General features: G+C 42.8%; 1 protein-coding gene across 1 annotated transcript in view; it reads right to left on the reverse strand.

Annotated features, from left to right (window-relative positions):
• The window catches only part of TG (thyroglobulin), a 148,098-nt gene extending 125,472 nt beyond the window's left edge, over nt 1-22,626 (reverse strand). The window contains exons 1-15 of the mRNA XM_027645547.1: nt 22,560-22,626; nt 20,820-20,928; nt 19,859-19,956; nt 19,215-19,418; nt 18,705-18,864; nt 14,478-14,584; nt 13,215-13,358; nt 11,228-11,413; nt 6,888-7,952; nt 5,045-5,632; nt 3,628-3,870; nt 3,172-3,309; nt 2,524-2,601; nt 1,963-2,075; nt 939-1,050 (exon numbers count right to left, since the gene is read on the reverse strand). Coding sequence (XP_027501348.1) covers nt 939-1,050; nt 1,963-2,075; nt 2,524-2,601; nt 3,172-3,309; nt 3,628-3,870; nt 5,045-5,632; nt 6,888-7,952; nt 11,228-11,413; nt 13,215-13,358; nt 14,478-14,584; nt 18,705-18,864; nt 19,215-19,418; nt 19,859-19,956; nt 20,820-20,928; nt 22,560-22,626 — 3,412 coding nt within the window. The remainder of the gene's footprint in view (nt 1-938; nt 1,051-1,962; nt 2,076-2,523; nt 2,602-3,171; nt 3,310-3,627; nt 3,871-5,044; nt 5,633-6,887; nt 7,953-11,227; nt 11,414-13,214; nt 13,359-14,477; nt 14,585-18,704; nt 18,865-19,214; nt 19,419-19,858; nt 19,957-20,819; nt 20,929-22,559) is intronic.
• Between the last annotated feature and the right edge of the window lie 3,083 nt (nt 22,627-25,709).

Raw genomic sequence — 25,709 nt, forward strand, 5'->3', positions numbered from 1 at the left:
TAAAGTAATTGAAAAAATTCTGTTATTTTTTTCCATAAGTTTCATAGTGTATCATTTAGACACTGATATTTAAAAGGTTAAAAAAATCAAACTAATCTTTTTAGCAAAAATTTTTTATCAAGGTAATCTTAAATGTAACAATATGATCATTTACTTTTTAAAACAGTTAATATGTCCTAATTTCATACCTACAAAACAGCCACGAAAAAGCAATATTTATGGTCTCTCACAAACACACAAAACAGGGACATGAGTGAGCAGAACCACCCCCCAACAAGAAGATCCAAAAAGTTCAATCTGAACTTGAGACAGTACTGTTCTCACTAATTTTGTTTGCAGAAAACCACTAGCTAAAGAACTGCAGAACAAGCACAGCAGAACTGTGGGCTCTTGGGCTGCCTGTACTGTTCAGAAGAGCAGAGCCAGGGTACAGGCTCCAATAGAGCATCTCAATTCATGCAAATGGCAATTCTTTAACTTCTTGAGTCGACCACCTCCTAAGAGACTTCAACAATTCTTTCTTTATTTGAAGACAATAAAAAGGTACTAAAGGTCCAATTCCATTCCATAAAGTGGTTGAGGACCATGCCAAATGGACTCAGTGTCTGCACATGGCCTAGTTCCCACAGCTCAGAATTCACTGCCTTAGAAAATCTAAGAATTTTCTGTGGTGGTAAGAAATGGAAGGTAAAAAAATGGATAGCAGCCTGTCCATCAGTTTGTCTAAACTAGTTTATTTCTGGTGTTACGAAAGTAAGGGGTAATTATTTTCAAATACCCTTTCAGTGTTGGTGTGCTTGTATGTACTGTGTCACTGAGGAATTAAACTACAAGCCTCCCATGTTTCACAGGCAGCGTTCTGAAAAGGGAAGCACATATGCTGCTAAGCATGAGGCATCTCCACAAGCACCACAGGTGGTGGGCAAAGCATTACTCACACTCAGGATTGCCATCCAAGGCTTTGCTACCACGCTGAAATATTTCTCCTGATGCAGGATCCACACACCAAATACCTGTGTCGGATCTCTGTAGCACAGCGTATTGTCCTGTCTAAAAAAAAATAAAGGACATGTCATTGTAGAGCAGTGCATTTTAATACAGTCATGCCTCAATCCATACCCCAAAAATTGGTTAAAACATTTTATTTATTTACATTATTTATTGTCTTTATTTTGTTGTATTTTTATTGTACTAATTTTCCCATTAATATTACATATTGAAAAAAAAAAAAATACAATCTACCTAATCTAATACATAGGCAAATCTCCGAGAGAATCAAAAATCATTTAGGTTGGAAAAGACCTATAAGATCATCGAGTCCAAACATTAAATAGGATGCAAACTAAAAGCCTATTGAGATGAAGTTCTGGTAAAATCCTGGATTGAAATGTGTTCTAAAATGTGCAGACATGGTGCTTAAAGATCTAGTGTAGTGGTAGACTCCACAATGCTGGGGTAATAGTTGGGCTTGATGATCTCTGAGGTCTTCCAACCTAATGACTACATGATTCTATATGATAATGATTCTATTACATGAAATCTCTGTTCCTTGCCCATCTCTATCCTGCTCACTGTCACATTTTGAGAGCATCATGGACCCTATTCTGGGATATCTGCATCCAGCTCTCCTGTAATTCTCTCACAGCTCAGGAAGAAAGGGCCCCCAAATGTCAGTCAATTAAGGTGTGCCTTCCAAGCACAACTCTGCAAAAGCACCAGGTAGAGCCAACCTGTGGGAGGGAATCGTGGGCAGGAACAGAGCTTCCTCTTCCCAGTCTACACCTCAGAACTATTTAAGTTCTGCCTTCTGCAGGGCAACACCTGTTGTTAGTTTTGCCTTACCCTTTTCTTTCAGGTTAATAGAAATGCACGAGGGATGCTTAAGGAGCATGGGTTGAAAGTGTACAGGACTTTGGCGTGCTGTGAGAAAAACTGCTTCCTCTCTAAGTCATGATAAATCACCTCAAGGCAGTCGGGGATGAATAGATCAGCTGCAGACACATCCAGTTTTGAGCCACTCTGTCTCCAGCTGGAAATTAATGCATTGGTTTGAAATCGCTGACATGAAGTCTGGCCTGTGAGAGGGAAAACAAACATTTACATTAAAATAAAATCGAGTTCTGAGACCTAAGCAAGAGAAAGGCATCTGTCACCATCTCCTTCACACATCTGCAATAGGCTCTGCTACAGCCTCAGGCAGGGAATTCCTGATTAGTATTTGATAACCACAGAACAGTTGAGGGTAGAAGGGACATCTGGAAACATCTGGTTGGACAGCTGGTCCAATCCCCCTGGTCAGGCAGGGCCACCAACAGTAGAGGGTCCACTCTCAAATCGTGCAAGCCAAAATCATGCATAATTAAATGAAATGAATTAGCAAAATAAGCACAAAATTCATTTTTCTTTTCTTACAGCAGTTAGAAGCAAGCCCTACTTCATGCATATCATACTAGAATTTTCAATAAATATTAAAATTTGTAAGAACAAGTACAGAAAAATATTTAGGAAGAAAAACCAACTGACATTTGGGAAGTTCTGCTGAGCGTGAGACCAAGGAATCCATGACATAACGTCCTCTCTCATCCACGCACCAGCAATGACCTGGCCAGGGAAGAAGAGCAGCTTTATTTTAAATGATGTATTGCAATGTGCTTTGTTGCATATTGGGAATATTTTCAGCCTCAGCAGAACTATAGAAAGGGCTCAGTAAATCTAAGTCACAGTTAACTCTGCTATCCAGGGATCAGTAGGCCACACCTGCGAGCAGTAGTGAGAATGAAAATATAGCAGCTCTGGGGAGACTCCCCCGTTGCAGCCCTATCCTGCAGCATATCATCTAATCCCAGAAATTTTGCATCACCCATGGACTCGATGAGCATGCACTCCATCTCATCGTCCTGGTCATGAATGAAGGCACTGAGCAATACCAGCCCCTGGAATGACCCTAAGGAACAAAACTAGCAGCAAGTAACTGAATAGCTACTAACTTTTGTGCCCCAATGAGCTGCCACTTGAGTCCCTCACTCCAGTCAATTTTCCACACATCTTGTAGACCACATCACCCTTCTCCAGTTTGTCTACAAGAATCCTGGTTTTGTACCTTTTTATTAGAATTCTTCTTGGTTTTGATTTGCTCAGACACCCCAGAGTATCTTGTTAGGAATTGCTCACCTGTGCTCTCATAGCACTGAGTTGGCTCCCAGTTTCCCAGGCCATCACACTGTGGGATGTAAGGGAGAAATCCCAGCTGTGTTGCTTCCCCAGCAGAACCTTTTGAGGAAAAGTGAGTCTGCCAATAGAAGCGCAGGACTACAAAAGAGAAGTAAAAGAAAGCTCTTAGTGTCCAATACAGGATATTTTAAACGTGTTCACAAAAACCTAAGTGTCCTCTGTACTTCAGAAGACAAATTAATAATTTTGCAAGTACATAAAGGCTGGTAAGTGCCCAGATTTTATATCTGCACTGTGTCATACATATGAGACAACTGAAATCAGCTCTTGGGTTGGCACGTTAATGACACTGATTAATTATACCTGCTGAGTTGCACTTCCTTTGCAGCAAAGTACACTTGCACAGATCCTGGGCATGACTCCATTTAATTAAGCTCTCATCTCCCTTTCACCCACCTGACCATGCAGCCAGCTGGAGAGCAGAGTCACTGCCTGAGAGCAGCTTTTGGGAGTCCAGTGCCTGTGACTCATCGGGCCGAGCAGAGCGCAGGAGGTCCCTGTCTGTGAGCTGTATCCCTTTTGCCATCAAGAAGCTCTCTCCAAAAGCGAAGTGGGACTCATTTGAGGCTAAGATGAGCTGCTCTGCCTCCTCCATGAATTTCATGGCTTTCTCCTTCACACCCTCACATATACCAGGACCTGTAGAAGCAAAGGTATATTAACAACTTTCATCTAAATCCAGTGAAGGTTTCCATGTGAAAACTAGCTGGTCTTTTAATTAGCATCATCTGCTTCCTTCTGCAGTAGCTCAGTTTTGAGTTGCATAATGAAGCAAGTGAAGGCGACTTGTCTTGTTAAATGCTTAGCTATTTAATAGCAAGAGTCTGAGAGTACCAGGAATCACCCAAACATTCTCCAAGTCCTGGGCCAAATGCTTGATGATTTTAAATTAAGTCCTCACTGGTTATGAACAGAGTTAATATGTCTCTACAGAACATTCCCTCAGCTGCTGCCATAAAAAATTGTGAATGATCAGAAGTAAGAGTCAGAAAGGAAAATGAACATCCCCTGGGTCCAGAGTGGCCACTTGGCCTGTCCCCTTCATACATCTACTGACTCAGAAAGGGTATTTCAACACACTGAACCAGCTTCATGAAAGCTGCTCCTCCAAAATAACTCTGCTAATCTGCTTCATCCCCTTTATTCTCTACCTGCCCCCAGAACTGGAATCTCTGGCAGTTTGCCATTCACTGTCCTGTCTCTTCTTCACACCTGGAAAAATACTACATGATTTCAGTGATGACATTTATGATATAGGTCATTTGCTGAAATAACCCCAAAGAGGGCCCAGCAGCTTTGGTGGAGGTCTCTAGACAGAGGGATCACCAAACTTCAGTGCTGGCCTCACTCTTCTCCTAGTGACTTCTAGGAGATACCTGTTAGTCTTGACCACATAGTAAGAATCAGTAAAGAAAATCCCTCTTGCATTATTTTAAGGCATTCTTGAAAGTCATTTACATCACTGTGTAATCCTGAATTTTCCATACAACTCTTCACACTTCCTAACTTCAAAGTGTCCTTTGCTGTCTGGCTAAGTATCTTCTGCAAAAGCATTACATGTCCAAATCCAAATTATAAAATCTACACAAACTTGAAATGGAACTTTATTCCTCCTTATTCCCAAAGCTGAGGCACCAGTTATTTATCAGAAATGAGTTACCCCATTTCTGATGTCAAGCAATAATGTCAGTACTGATGACCTTTCTGACAAGTTATCTGCTACTTCACAACAATTGAAAGGACTTCCTTCTCCTGTGGCATAAAAGAAGAGACCAGAAACAGTACTACTTATACACCAGAAATTGTTACTTACATGCAGGAACCTGGTTCACTCCTGCCTTTGTTCCTTGCAGCTCTTCTCCTTTGCTATCAACACACCAGCAATCACGAAGTTCAAAGTGGCCTAATGGAGCACTGAAATCAGTATAGGGTCCTGGGTAATATGTCAGCTGCTCATTCAGAAGCTGCCAGAAAGTATATGGATCCAGTAAAATGCTCTGAGATACACTGGTCAAGTTCCCCTCCAGCACTTCAGGTGGGAGATCCGTGAAGGAGGAATACATGGCAAATGCAGGAAAGACGTTCTGGTGCCCAGCCTCATACAAAGCTTTAGCAAAAGCTGAAAAGCCTTTAGATGATGCCTCTTTATATCCAGATACGATGCTCAATAGATCAGCAATGGGCAGGGGTTTGCCCTCGTTGTTCTCTGCAATCCACCTTTCGTACCACTCGAAGGCCTGCTCGGGAGGGCCACTGCACTGCACCTGCCTCCAGGCACCCTCTGCATCACACTGTGGGAGGTAAATGCTGGAGAGCTGAGATGCAGCACCTGGATCTGAGAACAGGAGCTTTGCAGCCTTTAGAAACTCCTGACCAGCTGTTACTTGGCAAGCACTTGGGCCTGGGGAAAAGAAAAAAACATGTAGAACATATCTTATGCATGCTCTGAAGATATACAACACCCCTACCCCTCTGTTACAATAAACACCACTGCTAAAACTTGGTCACTCATCCCAATACTAACAACAACATTTCTGGCCTGTTACTAAGCAAGCTTAGTGATATTAAGGTCCCATGGTGAACCAGGGTAAGATTTCCAAAGGGACATGAGCCCTGAAAGATGCATAAAGATATGATTTTTAAAAATATGTGAGTACATTAGGTGCCTGTAGTTCTTACTGGGGAGGGGTGCTTGGTGCCACTAAATGCCTTCTTGCCTGTTTGCACCAACCAGGTATTTTCAGCTACACTTGGTAATCTGGGAGTTGCTTCTTATTCAGCCAATCCCTGCAAAACCAGCCATCTGAATAGCATGGTAATACTGATTTTATTTTCCCTTGAACCTAACCAGAATTTTAAGACTGTGTGTCCCCTCTTCCCATTCTCTACTGAACATTGCTGCTAAATACAAAAATACCATCTCTCAAAATACTGGAGTGAGTTTGATTTGGAAGCCTTTTCTGCCAAATTTCACTTTGCCACCAAGTAGCTCTACAAACCCAGCAACCCACAGGAGATCATCTTCTTTTGGGCACCAGAGAATTCTGAACCTGTTTATTTCTGGTTGCACAGATGGGTTGCTAGATATAAATCCCATCCCAACTCAGATCATTGTGATAAACTCCCTACTACTTCTGCAAACTGTGATTCAAATGAGCTCCCTCACTACATAGCACTCTCTGGATACTCTGTTATTCCTCCCAAAACGAGAAGCAGGCTCTTCTTTTGGTCTGTTATACCTATTGATGTGCCATTTTCAGTTCACAGAAACTTGAAAGACAAGTATCCCCAGCCCATATGCTTCCTTCTTCCTTTGTATTCCATTAATAGAAGGGCAAGAAGAGGCAATTCACAGTCTATAAGCAAGTTGCCAAATTGATGTCTGAGCAGTCATTTGCAACTCACTTTCCTGGCCTGACTGCATGGCCCTTAAGAGAAGCCTATCAGCCATTGAATTTCTCTCTTTTGTTTGGACAATACATACACTGTACTTCCCACTATCCCCCTGCCACTGCAAAGTTGACTTGCTTTCCTTTTAGGAGACAATATCATTTGTATTCATCATCTATATATCACCAGATACTGAGATAAAGAAAGAATCATGAAATTCCAACACAAAAGAAAGCATCTTTAAATTCCCAGTCCCTAAGACTTACATTTCATTGGCTTTCCAGCTTTTCCCCTTATTCCTGGAATAGTCTTGCCATTCAAATCAACACAGAAGCAATTTGTCCCATAACACTGGAGTGGCAGAAAGTTTCCATCCTCGGTACAAGAGGGAATAAAAAGGTCTGATCCCGCAGGTAGACTTTGCTTCAGGTTTTGCAGGTTTCTCCTTTGCTTCTCACAATCAGTGGGGCACCTTGGACGTTTGCCTGGAAGTCTTGAGCCTGGAATTTCCTTACCTGAAGTGTCCAAGCACCAGCATTCTCCTGCATAGCACTGAACTTCTTCATACCTCCCCTCCTTGGTGCATGTTGGAACAAACAGATCCCTTGACTCCTCACCACAGTCTTTGGATCCCAATGCTAGTTTCACCACTTCACCTAAATCTTCAGCGACATTTTTGGGGACAGAAATCACTTGTTGAAGAAAAGTAAAGAACTCTGGCAGTTCCAGAACAGAGGAAAGGAATTTCATCATGTTCTGGTTGTCCTGTAGAGTTACTATGCGGCCAAAGCTGCCTACAAGAGGTTTACTCAAAATGGAACTCCCCTTTGATACCTCCAATGAAAATGCCTCAGCTGATTCCAAAGGGCTTTGGCTGTTATTCCTCTCTGACATATCCTCCTGTTGGAAAAATTGGCCAATGCTGTATTTCCCACTAGTGCCAAGTGCCCCTGTGAAGTTAAACTGGATCAAATTCTTCAAGAACCTTCCTCCGAAGAGGTTTTCCTGGAAACGCTTTGGATTGGCAGTAAATTGTAGTGCCACTTGAGCCAGCTCCCTTGATGGGAACATCCCCGTGATGGCTTCACTAAGGGTAGTTTCTAACCCAGAAGTCTGGCTGACAAATGGGCTTTGTGCAACTGGGGATGACAATCCAGAGCCCAGAAACAGCTCCTTGAAGGAAGGAGGGCAGGGTCTTGAAAAGCCAGCTGTTTTTTCCATCTGCTTATCTGGCGTGGAAAACAAACTGGACTGACTGAAGTACCCAGCAGGGCCATAAAAGAGCCTCGTCAAGGCCCGTCGCCTCTCAGAGATGCACCCTTGTTCTTCACCTAGGGAAAGATTTAAGAAAAAATATGCAAACTCTGGTATCTTCCACACTTACAACTCTATTTCAAGCAGCTGGGGCAGAAATGACTCAGAAGTGCACATTAACCTGATTCTCAACTGTGCATCGTGCACATTGATATAGAAATTTGAACTGTTATTGCATATGCTATGTAAATAAAATTCACCAGTCAAGGTACAAAAGGAAAGGAAATGTTCCTTCCCCACGTCCAAGTTCTCTGCTCTGTGTGTTGTACTGCTTCCCAATGCAAATCCTCATTCCTGTTTCTATGGCTGAAAGAACAAAGTCTTTTCCAAATACTGTAACTCCCTGGTAGGATGCCTGCTGCTAATGGAAACCTCTGCTGATCCAGGTGCAATATGTGAACCTAAGAAAGAGAAACTTTCTGCAGAAGAACAGACCAATGCCCCCTAAGGAGGAATTTATGGAGGTTTCCTAACTAGATCTTCAGTTTCATAGTGAGAGAGGTTCATTACAAGAGGTTTGAAAACAAATTGTTAAAATAAGCAGTAATAGAGTGCTAAGGACCATGGATGGACTTCACAAGCAGGCTCTAAGGGAAAAAATACAAGATTTCAACAGAAGTAGTCAAATATCAGGGTTTTGAGGGTACCAGCAGTGGCCCTGGCCACCCTGGGCTAAGCTATGTCACAGGTGTAGCTGCATCCAGACCCATCTGTAGATTCATACACAGGCAGCAATGGCTCCAAGTTAGGATGCAACACATCACTGAAGAAGGACTAAGTCAACAGAAAAGGAAAGACCTGGTGAATATAAAGACATTGAGAGTCAGACAGACAGGATGGTTATGGCACTGACTGGATCTCTGGAACGCATGCAGCAGCTTGACTCATGTGCCACACAGTTACCTTTCCTTGAAAAGTAGCAGAATTATAGAGAAGGGATGCAAAAGTAGCAGAACTATAGAGAAGGGAGGCAAAAATATTGGAAGGACAGAACATATTTTCCATTAGGAGAGACCATTCAGCTTCAACAAAAAAAATATAAAGGTTTTCAAAAAAACAGGATTCTCCACATCATTCACAGTAGACAATTATTATTCAGTATTTCTCATAGTACAGAGAAGTCCAGAAGTGGAACATGTAATTATGATCATGAAATTTATTGCTAGAGAGTGCTAGGAAAGATAAAGGGTTAAGGGGCAATTAGGCAAATCCCTGGAAGATAACTCCATACAGGAGGGCTGAGCACAGTGATCTGGGCTCAGCCTTCAGTTTGGGCCCCCCCCCCGCCTGCAGAAGGATATATGGAAGCTATGTGCATTTTCCATGTTTCTCACACTTTCTCCCTAAGCACCACTGCTGTCCCTGTAGGGGACAAGACACCTTTAGTCTGCTCCAGCACAGCCTGCCTTGGGCTCCCCACTCCATCTCCATTTATTCCATGACCAGGCAATATGACAAAGCAGTCGTAAGCCCTGTTAACAGTAAGGATAAAAGGTAGAAATCTAAAAAAGCTGCTAAAATAGATAAGCAAGTAATCTGACATTCTGTGACTGACATCTTTCTCACTCCTCCTTTTGCACCATTGTCCTGCTCCACAGCTCCTGACAGGGGCTCAGAGTCCCTCCCAGCAGATTCTTTGCAAACACACTTTCTGTAGGATGGACCCCTCCTGTTTTCAATGTTGGCTCGTGGTTAGAGGGATGGAGAACATTCCTCCAAGGACAAGTAAGTTAGTGCAAGCCACAATTCCACAAGAACAGTAATATGAAACAAATGTAGGATCACGGTTCATAAACAATCTCTCCTCCTAGCCACCATTGAATCAAATCAAAGCAGAGGGAGAAAGAATAAACACAAAAGCACTGCTGGGGAGAATTTACTGTAAAAGGTCTGAAAAGCAGCATGTCCCTTATCAGGACTGCCTGGTGCCCCAGGTGATGTGAGGATCCCACATGCTGCCCACACCTACAGTTCTGGTTCCTCCAGTGTTCACGGTGCTGATGTGAGAGCCAAAGACACTAAAGAATCATAGAATCATAGAATTATTAAGGTTGGAAAAGACCTGTAAGATTATCAAATCCAACCACTAACCCAGCACTGTCAAGTCCACAGTTAAACCATGTCCCAAAGTACCACATCCACATGCTCTTTGAACATGAAAGAAATCAGAGCAGAAGTGGAGACACACACACGGAATGCAGGTGTCTGAAACAGACTGCAGCTATATCCTCACGAAATCCTTTCTCAGGAGTTAATCTGCGAAACCTCTGCAGAAATTTTTCCCTGCTGAAATTTCCTGAGTCTGCCAAAAAAAACTGCAAGCAGCCTCAAGTCATTGTCCCCCCTCCCCTTCCTTCCCACAAAAATCATCAGGAGGGCTCAGCAAAGCACATTCAAAAAGAAAACAAGCAGTCTCAACATATGGCGAGGCCCCTCAGAGGTTCCCTTGCAATATCCTTGGTGATCAGCCTCGGAGGCAGGCTAACATTTTCATTTCACAGTAAGCCTGTCTGTGCCCAGAGCACTCTGAGCACTTGGATCTGAGACACCTAGGGCAGATTCCTCCTTCTCTAGCTGCATGGTAAGGCTGTGTCTTGCAGACAGAGCAATTTACTTTCCCTGAAGGCAGTCCCCGCATTAAGACCCTGTGCCCCAGACCTCCAGCACAATCCTGAATATTTAGGTAGTGCACTTAAGGGTGAGGTGTTTTAACTTTCCTCCTCCCCTCCAGCCCTTGCACATTTTTGCTGTCATTTCCATTTAGGGCACTGATTTGATTGTGTATTCTCTGTGGAATCTCTCAAAGCCCAAGCCCATACACTTTTTCTGAATTGTTTGTTGGGTGTATTCTTACTGGATTTGGTAGTTTTCATGGCAAAATATACAGTGACAGAGATGGGAAAAAAGTGCTCAGGGTGGGAGATGACTTAGATATTCCACAGCATTTCACCAAGGAAAAGAGGTAAAACCCAAAACCACCATCACCAGCTTCTTTATATTATCCCAGATATTCCGACTTAAGGCCCCAGCTCCTGGAGTCAAGAGACAGATATCAGGGCTGCCAAGAAAAGCCTTGCTGCATGCAAAACTAAAAGGCTAAAGAGAAAATAAAATAAAATGAATATGATATTTAACAGTTTATTAGAATGTGACAACCCCAGGGATGTTTCAGGATCCCAGTTTTTGAACACCAGAACCCATCAGAGCCGAGAAAGGAGTTGGTCCTTTGGGTTTCCTTTACAAGGATGCCAAGAGATGGGCTCATGTTTCCTTTTCCAAACTTCACACCTACCACAGGCTGGAGGTTGTCCTCGTCTCTTTGTGCCTGGGATCTCTTGTCCCTTGGTGTCCACACACCAGCACTGTCCTCCCTGCTGGCACTGCAGTGGCTCATAGCCCCCGTCGGCGGCGCAGGACGGCACGAAGGGGTGCTGGTAGCGCAGGGCCGCAAAACGCTCAGCCTCACACCTCGAGGGGCCTGCAAGGAAACCAGTGTGCATTAAGGAGGGAAAGCTTAAAGTTTCAAAGCCGTCTCTGCTTGATGTCATTGTTTGCCTATCTGGGAGGGAAAAAAAAAAAGTTTAATTTCTTGATTTTTTTCAGTCATATTTCAAGTACCAGCTCGAAGTGCAACTTCTCCATCCCCTTTTTCCCCCAGATAATTTGCCCCAGGGTTTTCTACTGCAGATATTAATTTTTGAAAACTAAACAGAAGATAAAACCTCAACACATTTTTCAGCCACAGTTGCAGGTAGGCAGAGCAGCAGCATCTCTCCCAGGGAGCTGTGCTGGAGGCTGGGGCAGCTCTGGCCCTTAACGCAAAAGCGAAGTTGGTCAGCAGAGACAGATGTGCAGGTTGGGGGATTGAATTTTGTTCTGATTTTGTTTCTGAAGAGAATGAGGCATTGCTCCTGCAAACAAAGCTGCACCTGACTCTTGAGATTTGAGCTGGGCCCATCCCACTTCTTTATTTCCCTCTGCAGGGATATGAAGACCCTATCACTGTCAAGCTGGCCTTAATGGCAGAGATACCAAAAAATTCATAAAGAAAATTTTCTGGGCTATGATCTCTCCAATACAGGACTTTCATCTTCCAACAGAAATTTTCCTTGTTTATATAAAACTGAAATTCTACAGCCTAAACATCTCTCACTTTCCAGCTACACTCAGCTACCGGTTTGAGGCAGCAAGAGCATCTTATCAGAGTAACCTGCTCATCAAGGAATCTGACAACTTTCCTAATGCAAGAGGCTTCAGGTGGTGGTGTGAGAGCTGGGTAAGTCACCAGAGCACCCCTTCGGTGGCTGATGAACAGGGTCACATCTCCATCTTGTGGCTGTTACAGCTTCATCTGTTTTGACAGTTGCTGCAGCCCCAGCTACAACCAGAGCTAAGCCAAAACCACTGTGCAGTGGGAGGAGGAAGATGCTTTCCAGACTCCCCAGAATTATCAGCTTGTCCCAAAAACAGAAAAATGTGTGACTTCGTGGCCAAAAGACTGACATCAATATCTGTTTAATATTTCTAACAATGCAACTCCTTAGTGAGGGTCAGACAGCAATGTCAGAGGAGTTTTGGTGGGAGGATGAAGTATCATGCAGGGGTTTCAAACTTTCCTTGGCCAAGGCACTTTTCTTGGGCTCTGGTGCAGAAAAGAGGAGGAACCTGACCTCCTGTCCCGCAGAGTTCACTGCCTGTAGGCAGAGAAACTCTCCCCATGTGCCTGTCCTGACCAGGAATGGGCCCAAGGGCAGATCCAGAAGTTCAGCCTTGCTGGCTAAGGCACTACGAACTCTTGTGTGACCTCCTGGGAATGGAGTGTGTTGTGGTCAGTGTAAGATCCTTCCTGTTTCTGAGTGTACCAACATAAATTAGGGAGCATTTTCTCAGGCTTTTAATTTAATAAATCATCATATCCATCTCCATAATCTCAGGGCAAGAGATACAGAGGGTTCATGGGATTTCAACTGATGTGAACTTCAAGTGCACAGGAAAGCATTGATCAGAGGACATGTACAATCAGCTGGTATGAATGTAAGTGCAGAGTAAGTGTCTTAGTTACTTCTTACCTGTCTTACCTTACTTTTCAAGGTAAGAAGGTAGGTGCAGAGGATAAAAGCCAGCTGTAATTCAGGGTCCTTGCTTCTTGCACTGAAACTGTGTTTTTATAAGCTTTTAGAGCGAGAAAGTCCTAGAACAACTCTCCCCAATGGCAGCTGTCACACATAAGCTCCAAAACTGTCACCTTTTTTACAGGGCATCACCTGGGTGCTACTTACACCTGAACTTTCCAGAGGTGGCCAGCTGAACTGCCAGGAACCGCCTCTGGAGGATCCGATAGACGCCGGTCTCTGAGAAAGTGCGGGCGGGCTCTGCCACGGAGAAAACTGTGTCGTAAACCTCATCAAGCAGCAGCTCCAAGCCTGGGAAAGACAGACTTTTAGCACAGAGCCTGGTTTTAAGACAAGAAGTCACCTGGTTTATGCCACCAGAGCAGCAGAACTGGGAGAAAGAAAAAGAAATCCGGTGCTCTAAACAGGCCAAATGTGAAGTTATGCTGCACCACCCTAATGCATCACACCATGCACCCGGTGCTGGGTGCCCAGGCACCACCTGTATGCTCTGACATCTATTAAAACAAGAAGGAGAAGCATCTTATAACTGGCTGTTTGCTGCGGTTTTTTAAGGCTCAATCTGCAGTAAAGACAAGGATGGAATTTTGGAAACTGATGTTACCAAAACCAGTTCCCAGTCATTTTGGTTGCATACTAAAAACCAAGATGTTCAGCAGGTTTCCTGAGTGCACAAATCTTTTGAGAACTTCTCTCCCTTCTGGGAATTAAATGTTGAAGTACTTGTCTCTCATCTAAATTTTAAACTATTGTGCTTCACAATTTTCCCCCTTAAAAAAAAAAAAAAAACAAACAATACAGTATCTAAGGAAGTTCTGGAAGTTCTCAACCTTCTAATTCCTCCTTGTTGAAAATAAAACATTCTTTCTTCTGAAGTGTCCATCAACTATTAAGATATCTAAAAGGTATCCTGAGGGTATGAGAGAAGAGGAAGAACCACCTGATGTCCCTGTTAATGGTTAAGGTGGTTGGACTAGATGTTCTGTAAAGGTCTTTTCCAACCCAAACCATTTCATGATTCTACCTGAGCAAGAAGAAAGACTTCATTCTCCAGGACCTTTATATTCCTCTGTATTTGCTAATTGGACATATTGAATATGAGGCAGCTTTCTAGTTGGACAAAGGATGAACATTCAGAGATCCTATTCCACCACCCCAAAAAGGACAGGGTTAGCCCCCAGGCAGCAACTCCACTTGATACTGACTGAAATGGTGCTCCAAAGAGTAGCTCCAGCTCCAGTAAGCTCCAGCCTTTCCCATGGGCACCACACTGGTCACAGTGGTGTCACCCCTTGTAAGAATGAAATTGAAGATCCAAATGAACCTGAAGACTGATACTTGTTATTTGTCCTTTCCCTTGGGAATTCAACACCACCCAAACTAAAGGATTAAATGCTGGTGGGTACTTACCAGTGTCTGCCAACTCCCTCCCCAGGCTGTCCACGCAGTGACAGTACCCAGAGATCTCCGGGAACTTCTCCCGCAAGGAGCTGAATGCCTGGAAAGCCCTTGGGAGCCTGGAAGCAAAAAAAGCCTCCTGTGAAGAGCCCAGGTAGGGCCATCAACAACAACAATCATCATCTACTTCCTTCCTGAATTTGTACAACAGAGGTGTTTGCATAAGGTCACTACAAAACCCTTTGGTCTCCTTTTGGCAACCAGGCTCTGACATGATCCAGATCAGTGTTCCAGCAGGATAACAAGTCTCCTAAATGCCATTTTTTAAAGAAACACATGACAATCTCCCTTCAGACAGATTCCTGACCCTTCCTAAGCAGCCACGCAGCATCTAACACTCATTTTCAATTTGATTCTCAACTTTGAAAGCCTGCCAAAGTGTGTAAAATAGAAGGGCGTTGGTTTAATGTTATTATAGGACCCATATAGTAACTCCTTCCACAAATCTGCACAGGATGGCAGAAAGCCTAAACAAACAGGTTGCTCCCCCTTCCCTACATGTTACGTGTGCTTTCTGCACTGAAATAAGTACAAAAGTTGATAAAAACCTCGCTAATATCTTTCATTTTCAGGGCATGGCTCAACAGATTAAGGAGAAGGAAAAAGGGTTTTTAATATGCTACAAGTAAGGCTGACTTTTACTTCTGGAGATCAAAGAGATATTAGTTTCCACTGTAATATTCTAGGAGTGACAACAGCTAGATTCCAGGAAAGTAATGATTTAAGAAGGAAACTTAATAGGGTCAGAGTTGGAAAAAAACACAATAAATGTGATCTTAACTGACAGATATCCTAGGGTTTCTCCAAGCAAAAGATAAGTTTTTCTAGCTTCAAAGTGCCAGGTTCCAAAACAATCATATTGTTTTTTGGACACATCCCCTTATCCCGAAATACGATAAAGGTGTGGTGCCCCAGCTGCACGGGGCTTATTTGGGAAAAGCTACCAACAGGGAAGTGAAATTTTCCGCTCAAGACATTCAGAGAATTACATAAATTAAGTTTTTACCAAGAGAGGACACTCAGCAATAGATTGGGCCCTGATTAACTGGGAAAAAGCAGTTTCCAGCCACCCTGTGAAACTGGGACTGTGACCAGGTTCAATTCCAGTGCCGCCCTCCATCAGCCTCAGGGATGCTCTAGCACATGCAGCCTGAGAACAGCAATGAAATGCTTGTCTGGCTCAAAGATGGTGCTCAAGTGAGCAGAGCAGAGCAAGGAGCCTTTGCCACCTCCAGGACTCTGCCTGAATAATAGAACATTTTGGGTTGAAAGCAACCTTAAAGATTATCTACTTCCAACTCCTGTGCCATGGGCAGGGACACCTTCCATTAGACCAGGTTGCTCAGGGTCATATCCAGCCGGGCCTTGAACACTTCCAGGGACAGGGCATCCACAACTTCTCTGGGCAACCTGTTCCAGTGCCACACTCACAGGAAAGAATTTCTTCCTAAAATCTAAGTCTAAAACTACCCTCTTTCAGTTCAAAGACATTCCCCCTTGCCCTATCACTATATGCATTTGTTGAAAGTCTCTCTCCATATCTCTTGTAGCCCCCTTTAGGTACTGGAAGGTGTTATAAGGTCTTCCTGGAGTCTTCTCTTCTCTCAGCCTGTCTTCACAGGACAGGTGAATCCTGAGAGCCCTCCCACCTCCTGTCAGGAGAGTTGAAATGTTACTGCTTCCTCCTTCAGGACATCAAAGCACAGGCTTGGAAATGCACAAAGCAATAGCAACCTCTGTCAGAGGAAGGGGCTGGTAACCTCAGGGTTGTCTCAGTGTTACCCAGCCATGCTCTCATCTCAGAACTTGCACAACCCTGTGCAGTGCTGCTGTGTTCTGGCACCCTTTCATGTCTTCAAATTAAAACCTACTGACTCCCCCCACTTTGGATTGTCAAATCCTGCTCTGCTGCTGACAGTGGTATGCTAAAAGCAATCAAAATGTCATACTTCACAGAACAGAGGGACTTATGTCATGTATTTCTGTGGTCTTTAATGTACACACATAACATAAACATGCTTGAGGTATTTCAAGGCCTTTCAGCTCCCCTGGATCATCATGCAGCAGCCACTGCCCAACTGAGAATATGATCTCTACTCTGCAGTGCTCATGTCCTTGGAGTTCATCACCTCAGCATCTCAACACCTAGCTGAGTGAAACAGGATTCAGTGAAAAAACTCTGCATGGTGCTTTCTTTCAAAGTTAAGAAGTCACAACTATGCTACTTTTATCTGGGGCAGTTGTATAGTCATATCCTGTCATTCTGGTTATTTTTGTTCCAAGTTGAGAGTACAGGTAAATAAAGTACAAACGGATATAAATTAGGCCCGTACAAACAAGAGGGCAGAACTTTTCTCACCTTATGTGGAAAACTCACTTCCTAACACATTTTTTTCTTTTCTCAGACTCTTTTTAACCACAGCCCTTACATCATCATGGCTGGGCTTCGCGAACGAAGATTTGGGAAGGCTTTATCCACATTTGTTACAGGCACGTTGGTGACTTATGAGGCCAGTACATGACAGACATATCCGATTGCAATTACAATGAGTAGCAATAACTCATAATAGCAATAACACAGAGTTCCTCATCTATCAGAGCCAGTCCAAAACAATGGCTAAAGCAAAGGTGACCACATTTAAGTTATGGATAAATTTATAGTGTATCTATGTGTTTCAACAAGAATATTTGCACTAAAAAATACAGGAAAGTAAATAAAAGTGAGATTGTTAACCTTGTCTCTGATCTTTGAGTTGCTCCTCTGGTTCCACATGAACATAAAATATGGGTTTAAATCCCTTCTGTACTACAGTTCTTTGCTATGGAGCTCATCCCTTCAACTCTGTATTCTGACCCCCTCTTTTTTGAGAAGGGATAGATAATGACACTTCAAGCAGGAGTAGTGTGAAAATAAATATATTAATGACCTGAAATACTCAGATATGATGGTAGTAGGTTAAATCAATGCCATAATTAGAAAGGTGTAGAGCTGGGAGTAAAATAATCCTGCTGTGATTAATTGCATGGCACAGACACAATATAAGTCCAATCTCACAGGTCTTTGCAGACAAATCTCCCAATGGGAGGAAAAAATATACCAATTTAAAGCATTGATTTCTCCTCTGTAATTGCTCTTTTAGAATTTCCACATGCCACAGGTCAACAAACAAAACAACCAAATTATTTTGCTCTTGCCAAAATAACCTCTCCTGAAGCTCTGACAAATTTGCACTGTGCATTTGGGCCCGTCCTTCAGTTTTGCTTAAATTAAAAAAGAAAACCCTCGAACCAGCAAAATTGACATTTACAATAAAATTGCTTTGCTGCTACAGAGCCAAGTCAGAATGAGGCATTACATTTACTCCACTGGCCTCCAGCAGGGAAATGTGCTGACTGAGAGGCACCTCATGAGAGACCAAAAGGTTTCTCTGGAGAGTCTGAACATCTGTGCCAAAACAAATTCCTCCCCCTTCAGTTCCCATTGCCTCTCCCTTGTTTCTCCATCTCAGTATTAATTCCAGCTCCATCTCAGTATTAACTCCCAGCTCTTCCACAGGACAACAGCTTCTTGCTCCCACAGACAAGGATTTGATCCAGCATTCTGGAGCCTTCCCCAACTCCCTCCAGCTTCCTAAAGCCAGCTTCCTAATAAAAATTCATCACTTGCTTGGTTCGCCTGTGTGAGCAACCCTGGCACTGCCTAAACAGATAAGAGTTTCCCATCATCACATGGAACTTCATCTTTGTATCTTTCCTCTTGTCTGTCCATCTCTTTTCATCTCCCATATGGAACTGTCTTTCCTACTTCATATATATATCTGAATTCCTCTGCTCCTTCTGTATTTATCTCATTTGGTGTTGTTCATCTAAGAAGTAGCCCTGTCTACTTTTCCAAACACGGATTGCAATGTGGCATCCAGTGCTGTGTGAAGACACACAGATTAGACTGCAGGGATGGAATAAAATTTTTTTTAAAAAATCAGCAAATTTAATTCAGAAGGAAAGGCTTTCTACTGGGTCCATTCATTAACAGAAAATAACATCATGTGCAGTCACAGAAGAAGGGTTTCATGTGGGGAAAAAAAAAACACAAAAAACCCAGTAAGACACTGTGCCACTTCAAGTGCCTGAAAGAGGTATGCAGGATTGCTTTCCTGATTCAGAGGCCTGAGCTCTTACCTGTTGTAACTATGGACAAGATCAAAAAACATCATGTCTGTTGTGTTGACAAACTTGCACTGGACAGGCAGAAACTCTCCATCTGCTGAGCACTGTGGGGGGCTCTTCTCCCCAAACCCGTGCAGAATGCGACGGTCTCGGATTTCACAGTTCCCTGGACCTGATAGGAAAAAAGGTAATGTTACCGGGTGTTTTAACTTCCCCTGAACAGCTGAATAGCAGCCCCATTGTTTGGAAGGGTTTACATTCATTACATTGAGCATGGACACTGAGGTGCATCATCTTGTTTTTATGAAGAGCAGGGAATTGTACTCAATAATCTTATAAATCCCTTCCAAGCTGATATATTCGTTGGTTCTATGAAACAGGGACTTCAATGGCTCAGTTAACTACCTATAGTTCTATAGCATGAGTGTAGACTGCAGTGCCCAGGTTCCTGATCTACCACCTTTCATTCACACCAAGCCTTTCAAACCTACAAACCCCACCATTTTGTTGAATATTACTTACACCGTGCTGGCTTTCCTCTTTGCCTGGTGCCATAAATCTCCATCCCTTCTGGATCTACACACCAGCACTGCCCCAGCTCCATGTCACACTGCACCTCATCAAAAGCCCCTGAATCCAGGCACTGAGGGATGTAGGAGATGCTGCTGCTGTTGATGTATCGACTCAGCAAGATCCTCTGCTTTTGCAGCTGGCAAAAGGACAAGCCTGAAGCACCAGAGAGCAGCACTGTTAGAGGAAGGTTCTTCTTGGGCACTGAATCATTTATTAAGACAACATCTGAGTTTTTTTGGAACTACAAGTTCTGAGTCTACCACCCAGGTGTTGTGAGAACATTGATGAACTTGAGGTTATGAAAATTGGCACAGAGAAACCTACCACAGATGGGGTTGAAGCTCTCCAATTCAAAAGCCATTACACTAAATTGATCTTTCATTCATGATTTACCTTAGTCTGACCTTCATAAATACAGACATCCAGGTGTATCAGTATTCCATGATTAGCCCTGAAGAAACTCCAGAACTTCCACTAGTCCCAGGAAATTATAACAAACTAGAGTTCGTCAAAGTCTAGGGTTAACTTATTTTTTATTTCAGCAGTTCAGATGCAGATTTAAATCTGAACAGAAATAGACACTTGTGACTTACAAGATATGGGATATCCACTCTGTTTGCTGCCAGGTACCTCAACACCATTCTCATCCACACACCAACAGGAGAGACCATTCCTACTGCACTGGACTGTCCTGAAGGAGATCACAAGTAATATTTTTTATTTTGTGAGTGACAGAGTCCTCAGTCAGTACCAGACACCACAAAGCAAGCCAAACAACTTCAAGTACTTTAACATCACTAATAAGGGAATCAACAAGGGCTGTGTTTCTGCTCCCACTCCACTTGATGGGAGCTCTTTATTCTAGTAACTCTACGAATTCTTCAGGAATTGCAGATGCATGATTTGAAGTCATTAAGGAAGCAAACAGGTAGGACAGAATCCTGATCCTCATTATCTGAGATTCACCATACATTTTGAGATAGTTTCTAAGTCAAATCTAGAATGGCCGAAGTTGCCACCAGAGGCAACAAGATAATAGTAGAGAACATTACAATCTGTACTCAGCCTCAGCTTTAAGTTATTGGCTTCTTGCACCGTCAAGCAACACACTGCTCTCTAAATCACTGTTCTCCATATGCTTTTTTGTTCCTTTACTGCTTTTAGAAGGAACCCCAACTGTGCCACTTACAGCAGGGTGGGTAACTTCTCAGTCAACTTGGTCGAGCTGTGCCAGCTGGCACACACATTCGCCTACGAGTACATGTAGGATGACAGCAGCTGCATTGCACAGCAACCTGCACCAAGTATTTAACATGCAAATAATGCTGCCAAGACTAGTTTTAGAGATTATTTCTTAGAGATTATTTCCAACAACAGGGAATTCATTCAGGAGAGGTTGGATCTGCAACATGGCTCAGAGAAGTCACTTCAAGTCTCCTGCACTCATCATCCTCAAGTCCACTGATACAGAGGCTCTTCAGAACAGGTTAAAATTTCCATCAGCAATGAAAGGTGACCTCATACAACAGCAGATTAACAGCAGGGATGAATTACCTGAACTGACCATCTTCTGAGCACTGAGGAACGTAAGCTTCTCCTGCTGAAAAAGCCTTTTCCCTCTGAAGTTCGCATGGACGCAGTGGTTGGGAATCCGTCTGATACTCTGAAAGCAGCAAGAAGGTAAAAACATAGAGTGATTTCACCACAAACCTGTTCTTACCAAATCCCTATTAGTGCCAGCACTGCGTGGTAACAATCCCAGGTTCATAGGTCCTCCCTGGCTGTTTCCCCAGTGCTTCTTGTGTGCATTTCTGTGTGGGACAGTGAGAGGGAGGTATTGAAAAAATTTGCTGGACTGCCAGCTGCAGGATGAGCCCATGGTGGAGATGCTCGTGAACCCCTTTCCCAGGCCTGTGTTTAGTTAGTCTCAGCTCTGTTCTGTACTGGCACTGGTACCTGGGGCACGTAGATTTAGTTGTGCCTGTGACCACAAAAGAGCCCTTTGCCATAACCACACACATCACTATTAAAGTTTCTGAGTAATTTTTCTTTAATGAAGTAATTCATTATTTCATCAAAATGAGAGATATTTCTTCTTAATCTCACAAACTAAGAAGAATCAGTCTAGCAGTAGTATCAAACTAATTCATATTAGGAGCACTCTCAATTTTCACTGGGGTACATGATCAAATACTGAAGCCACCTAGCAAAGAAACAGTCAACTCCTCAGTTCTTAACGCATTCAAAGCTGCATTTGCTGCTGTTTTAGGAGAATGATGAAATTCAGTAAGTTCTTTTTTACAGAACAGATTAGTTGATTTGACACTTTCCCCATCCTCAAAATCTGATTAGTGTCATGCTCCTAAATCCATTGACTATTTATAAAAATACTGCAAACAAACCCATAGGTACAGTGATTTAGACCAAAGGTTCACTTGAGCTAGTATTTGTTCTGAATGTGACCACACACAGTAGTGCAAGTACATCATAAGTAGTCTCAACACTTTTCACCTTCAAATATTAAATTTGCAGGTCAGGGAACTTCTGCAGCCACAGATGGTTCCTGTGCATCTAAGACCTCTCAAACACAGTTGTTTCTGTGAGTTTTTACTGTGTCTCCTTAAGACCATGTGAAAATTTTCATGAAAGTGTAACATTTCACATTATCTCAGACATAGACAACTACACGTAGGCAAACCTCACCATTTTCACCTCAAACATGACTCTGAGCCAGTTGCTGTGGGATGTGTGGAGATCCTTGTGTACAGTGCTGGAGAGGGTCCACCAAGACATATGAGTTAAAAGACTAATTCAGTGATTCAAATTGCTGGTTGTGCAGGACTATCAGACTCAGACCAAAGAACTAGGGGGGGTGCAGCACTCAGGCTATCCAGTATCTTTAGGTTCAAGCCAAAATTAGATGATGGTACACACAGGTAGAAGATGTAATCTTAGGACCTTCACATCTCTGCAGCACCACATCTGCAGCACCATGTCTGCAGCTTTTCTTACCCAAGTTCCTTCTCTAGCCCAGTCTGTTCCTTGAGAAAACTTTTCTTTCCACCCAAAATCCAGATGTGCTAACTCAGATAAGCCTGACCACTTAAGATCCTTATAGTTTAGTATTTAACCTGGAGACCAGACTCAGTTTGCACAGCATACTAGCTAAGTTTGCAGAGGGCAAGATTCAAGATAATCATATATGTCATCAGAAAAATATACAGAGCAGCACAAAGATCACAGGACCACAGTCACCACTGTACACAGGCAGAAGAAAAGAACAAGAGTACTTACCAAATATATTGGCTGTTACTATGCTAGTAAAGCAGCAAAGAAGGGTGCAAAATGGGATGGATCCCATCTTGCAAAGGGAATGCTCCATCCCTTCTGTCAGGGAGGCAGCCCTGTGCACCCCGTGTGGCCTTCACTCGCATTTTTATAGCAACCACCACATGGATGGGTTCACTTAAGTGCTGGTAGACTGGGCATAAAATTGGGTGAGTGACGCACACAATGCTTCTGAGAAAACTGCAAGAGGCTCGTTCACCTGGAACTGCCCTCGTGGTTCTCCTCAGCCAGTTCTCATCCCCGCTCCAGGGAGCACGACTGAGCCCGGTCAGTGAAGAGGAGAACAAGTGGCAGCAGGCACAGCAGGTGGCAGGGGGGGACTCAGTTACATCAACAAGCAAACTGAGCATATTGACATGACCCCAGGCAGAGCTCTGGCTCTCACCTGCACTGGGGCGCAAACAGGATCTGTTCTCACTATTAGAAGTCACCTTTTTGCATTCTCAGAGAGCCTGAGCCTGCTGAGGGACAGGTGAGAGTTAGGCCTGCGAGTCCTGCAGCATTAGGAGTAAATAGAATTCATAATGTGGTTATTTATTAAGTGAAAAACAGGATGGATGCAGTTCCATTGACTGAAGTGAATTGAGAGTCAGAGTCAACCACATTGTCTTTTGCCTTTACTCTCATTTGCACCATGCACTTTAACACAGTCAAGAATCTGACAGAAGCAGCTTTGCTTCTTGGGCTATTCTCCAGCTATAACATCTATATGACCATAAAGCTTGTTAAGCCAAGCTTTTTGATACTAATTGCATGCAAGATCCTCAATCTAAAATATGTCAGAAATATTATTTCCTTGGTTCCAGAGTATCACTTCTTAATTGTCCATCTCTTATGAGTCAGCATTTAGTTGCACCAGGAATTATGAGAACTGACCCTCACTTGTACAAAGGTGGTTGGACAAATAAGCCCAAAATAATTAGGTAAATAATAACAGCACATGTTTGAAGTTGGATTTGGGTGGATTTCAATAAAAAGTGAGAGCAGCACTCTTGTTAGTGATTCATGGGTACTAGACAGTCTAGAAATAACTCTATCTACTGATACTCTCCTACAGACCAATACTGTGCTAAGAGTGATCCAAGCATCCTTCTGTGTGGGTCGTAGACCACTGGTATGCCATGGGATTTGATGTACATGGTAAATATGATCTCAAACAGCAGCACGAGTTTGATTTAGCATGACTAGGATTTTAAAAATCAGTGGGACTATATTTGGAATTTACTTTCAAGCAACCTACTCTTGACTTGAGAAAAGTCAATAGTTTGCTGGAAGATCAAGCTGAGAAAAGATGAAGAACATGGCCAATGCAGATGACAGATCAAAAAATGGCAACCTTTAGAGGCATAAAGACAACAAATCCTTCAACAGCCCTGACTGAGCAGGCACAGACAGAAACTGAATTTCTGGATTAGCATAGCATTTGTAGGGAAAATACATGCAGAGCAATGCAATCTGTCTAAAATATTCATTATTAACATTAGGGTGACTGAATCAGGAAGGAAGGAAAGTTTGACCATGACATATATTTCTGACTCAAGGGTGCTTCAAGAGCATCAGGTTCATGTCTGACCCCCACGCAGTGGGGCAGACACAGGGAAGCAACCAGAAACAGCCCAGCCCAGTGACACAGGTTCTCCAGGGGCAGCAGGGGCTGTGCTTACAGACACTACAATGGAACACACAACCAGAGTGTGTCGGGTGTGTGATACTGATTCAATCCAACTTTCTAAAGTTATTAGAAAAGTGTTATTCAGGTTCCTTGCACAGTAAAAGGGGAGAGAAGCAAGCTTATTAAGGTCACTACTCACTTTCCTCCTTTATTCTTTGCTACAAAAGCTTGATAATGAAGTAAGGGAGACAGGAAGCCAGGAAGGTATTAAAGAGCTATTACTAACAGAAAGAAGCACGAATTCACAATATCTGAATAGTGTAGGTTCCCAAGATGACTTTTATTTCCTTCTGAAACACTCAGAAAACAACCTCTGAACTCTTCAAGTTAGGTAAAACCGCCAAGTCTCAGAAGTCTCTTAAAAAACAAAGTAAGAAAAGGAATTTTGGCAATTTGCATCCCTTAAACCACTTTGAGATGTGCGTCAAACCAAGGTGGGCATCTTGGTATGTGCACGTTCAAGGGGATGTAATAGCCCATGGATTAAAAAGGAAAAAAATTTGTTTACAGAGCAATATGTGCAATTCACATTCATCAGAGTAAAAGATGCACTTGTCTGTGGTTGAACAAATACAAACCAAGAAAAGCTTTGCATGACCTTCAGTGAAGGGAAAATGGAATTGACCTCTATTTTTAGCACCTGAGAAAAAAACGAATAGTATCTCAAATTAGCTCACCAATGAAGGGCAGAAAAGGAGTAAGCAAAAAAAGTCCCCAAGACCATTAAGCCTTAGAACTATCATGTCTTCAAAATCATTGTTCTAGTGCTGGAAATGAGAGAAAAGCTACAGCACACACTGGCAAAAGCTACAGCACACATTGGCAAAAGCTACTCAATCTATACTACAAACTAGAACTGCTGGGGGAAAGACAAAGGTCAGTGAGAGGAGACACTGAAATCACAAACCTCAAGGGAGAAGCAGACATTTATTCGTTGTTCCAGTTTTGCATACACTTTCTTTGCAGAAGAGATGGTCTGTGCAACTGCAGTTTTTACATGTCAAAAAGCCCAAGGATAAATGATTCCTGTATATGAATACACAGACATCTGTAGACACAAAAAAGTTACCCAAATAAAACTTGATCCTGAGAAGTCAACCTTGGCTTAAGAAAACTTGAGGGAGCCTCTTGAATGAGGCAGCAAATTGGAAGCAAAAATTTTAAGAACTGAAAACACTGTGAAATCACGCTCACATCAATCAGTTCATTTATTTAAAAATAATAAAACTGTTCTGTGTTAAATAAAGCACCAATATCAGATAGTTCTCTCACACATTTTAGGAAAACTATGTAAAAACAAGACTAACACCATTTATTACACTTACGGATAGACAACTAAGGTTTACAGTACATTTCTTTCCAAAACCTTGTGAAGCACTTATCTCTATCATCTCTGATTAAGTCCTCATGTGATGTAAAATTAA

The sequence above is a fragment of the Corapipo altera genome, unplaced genomic scaffold (assembly GCF_003945725.1).
Source record: "Corapipo altera isolate COAL_440 unplaced genomic scaffold, ASM394572v1 51, whole genome shotgun sequence".
NCBI lineage: Eukaryota > Metazoa > Chordata > Aves > Passeriformes > Pipridae > Corapipo > Corapipo altera.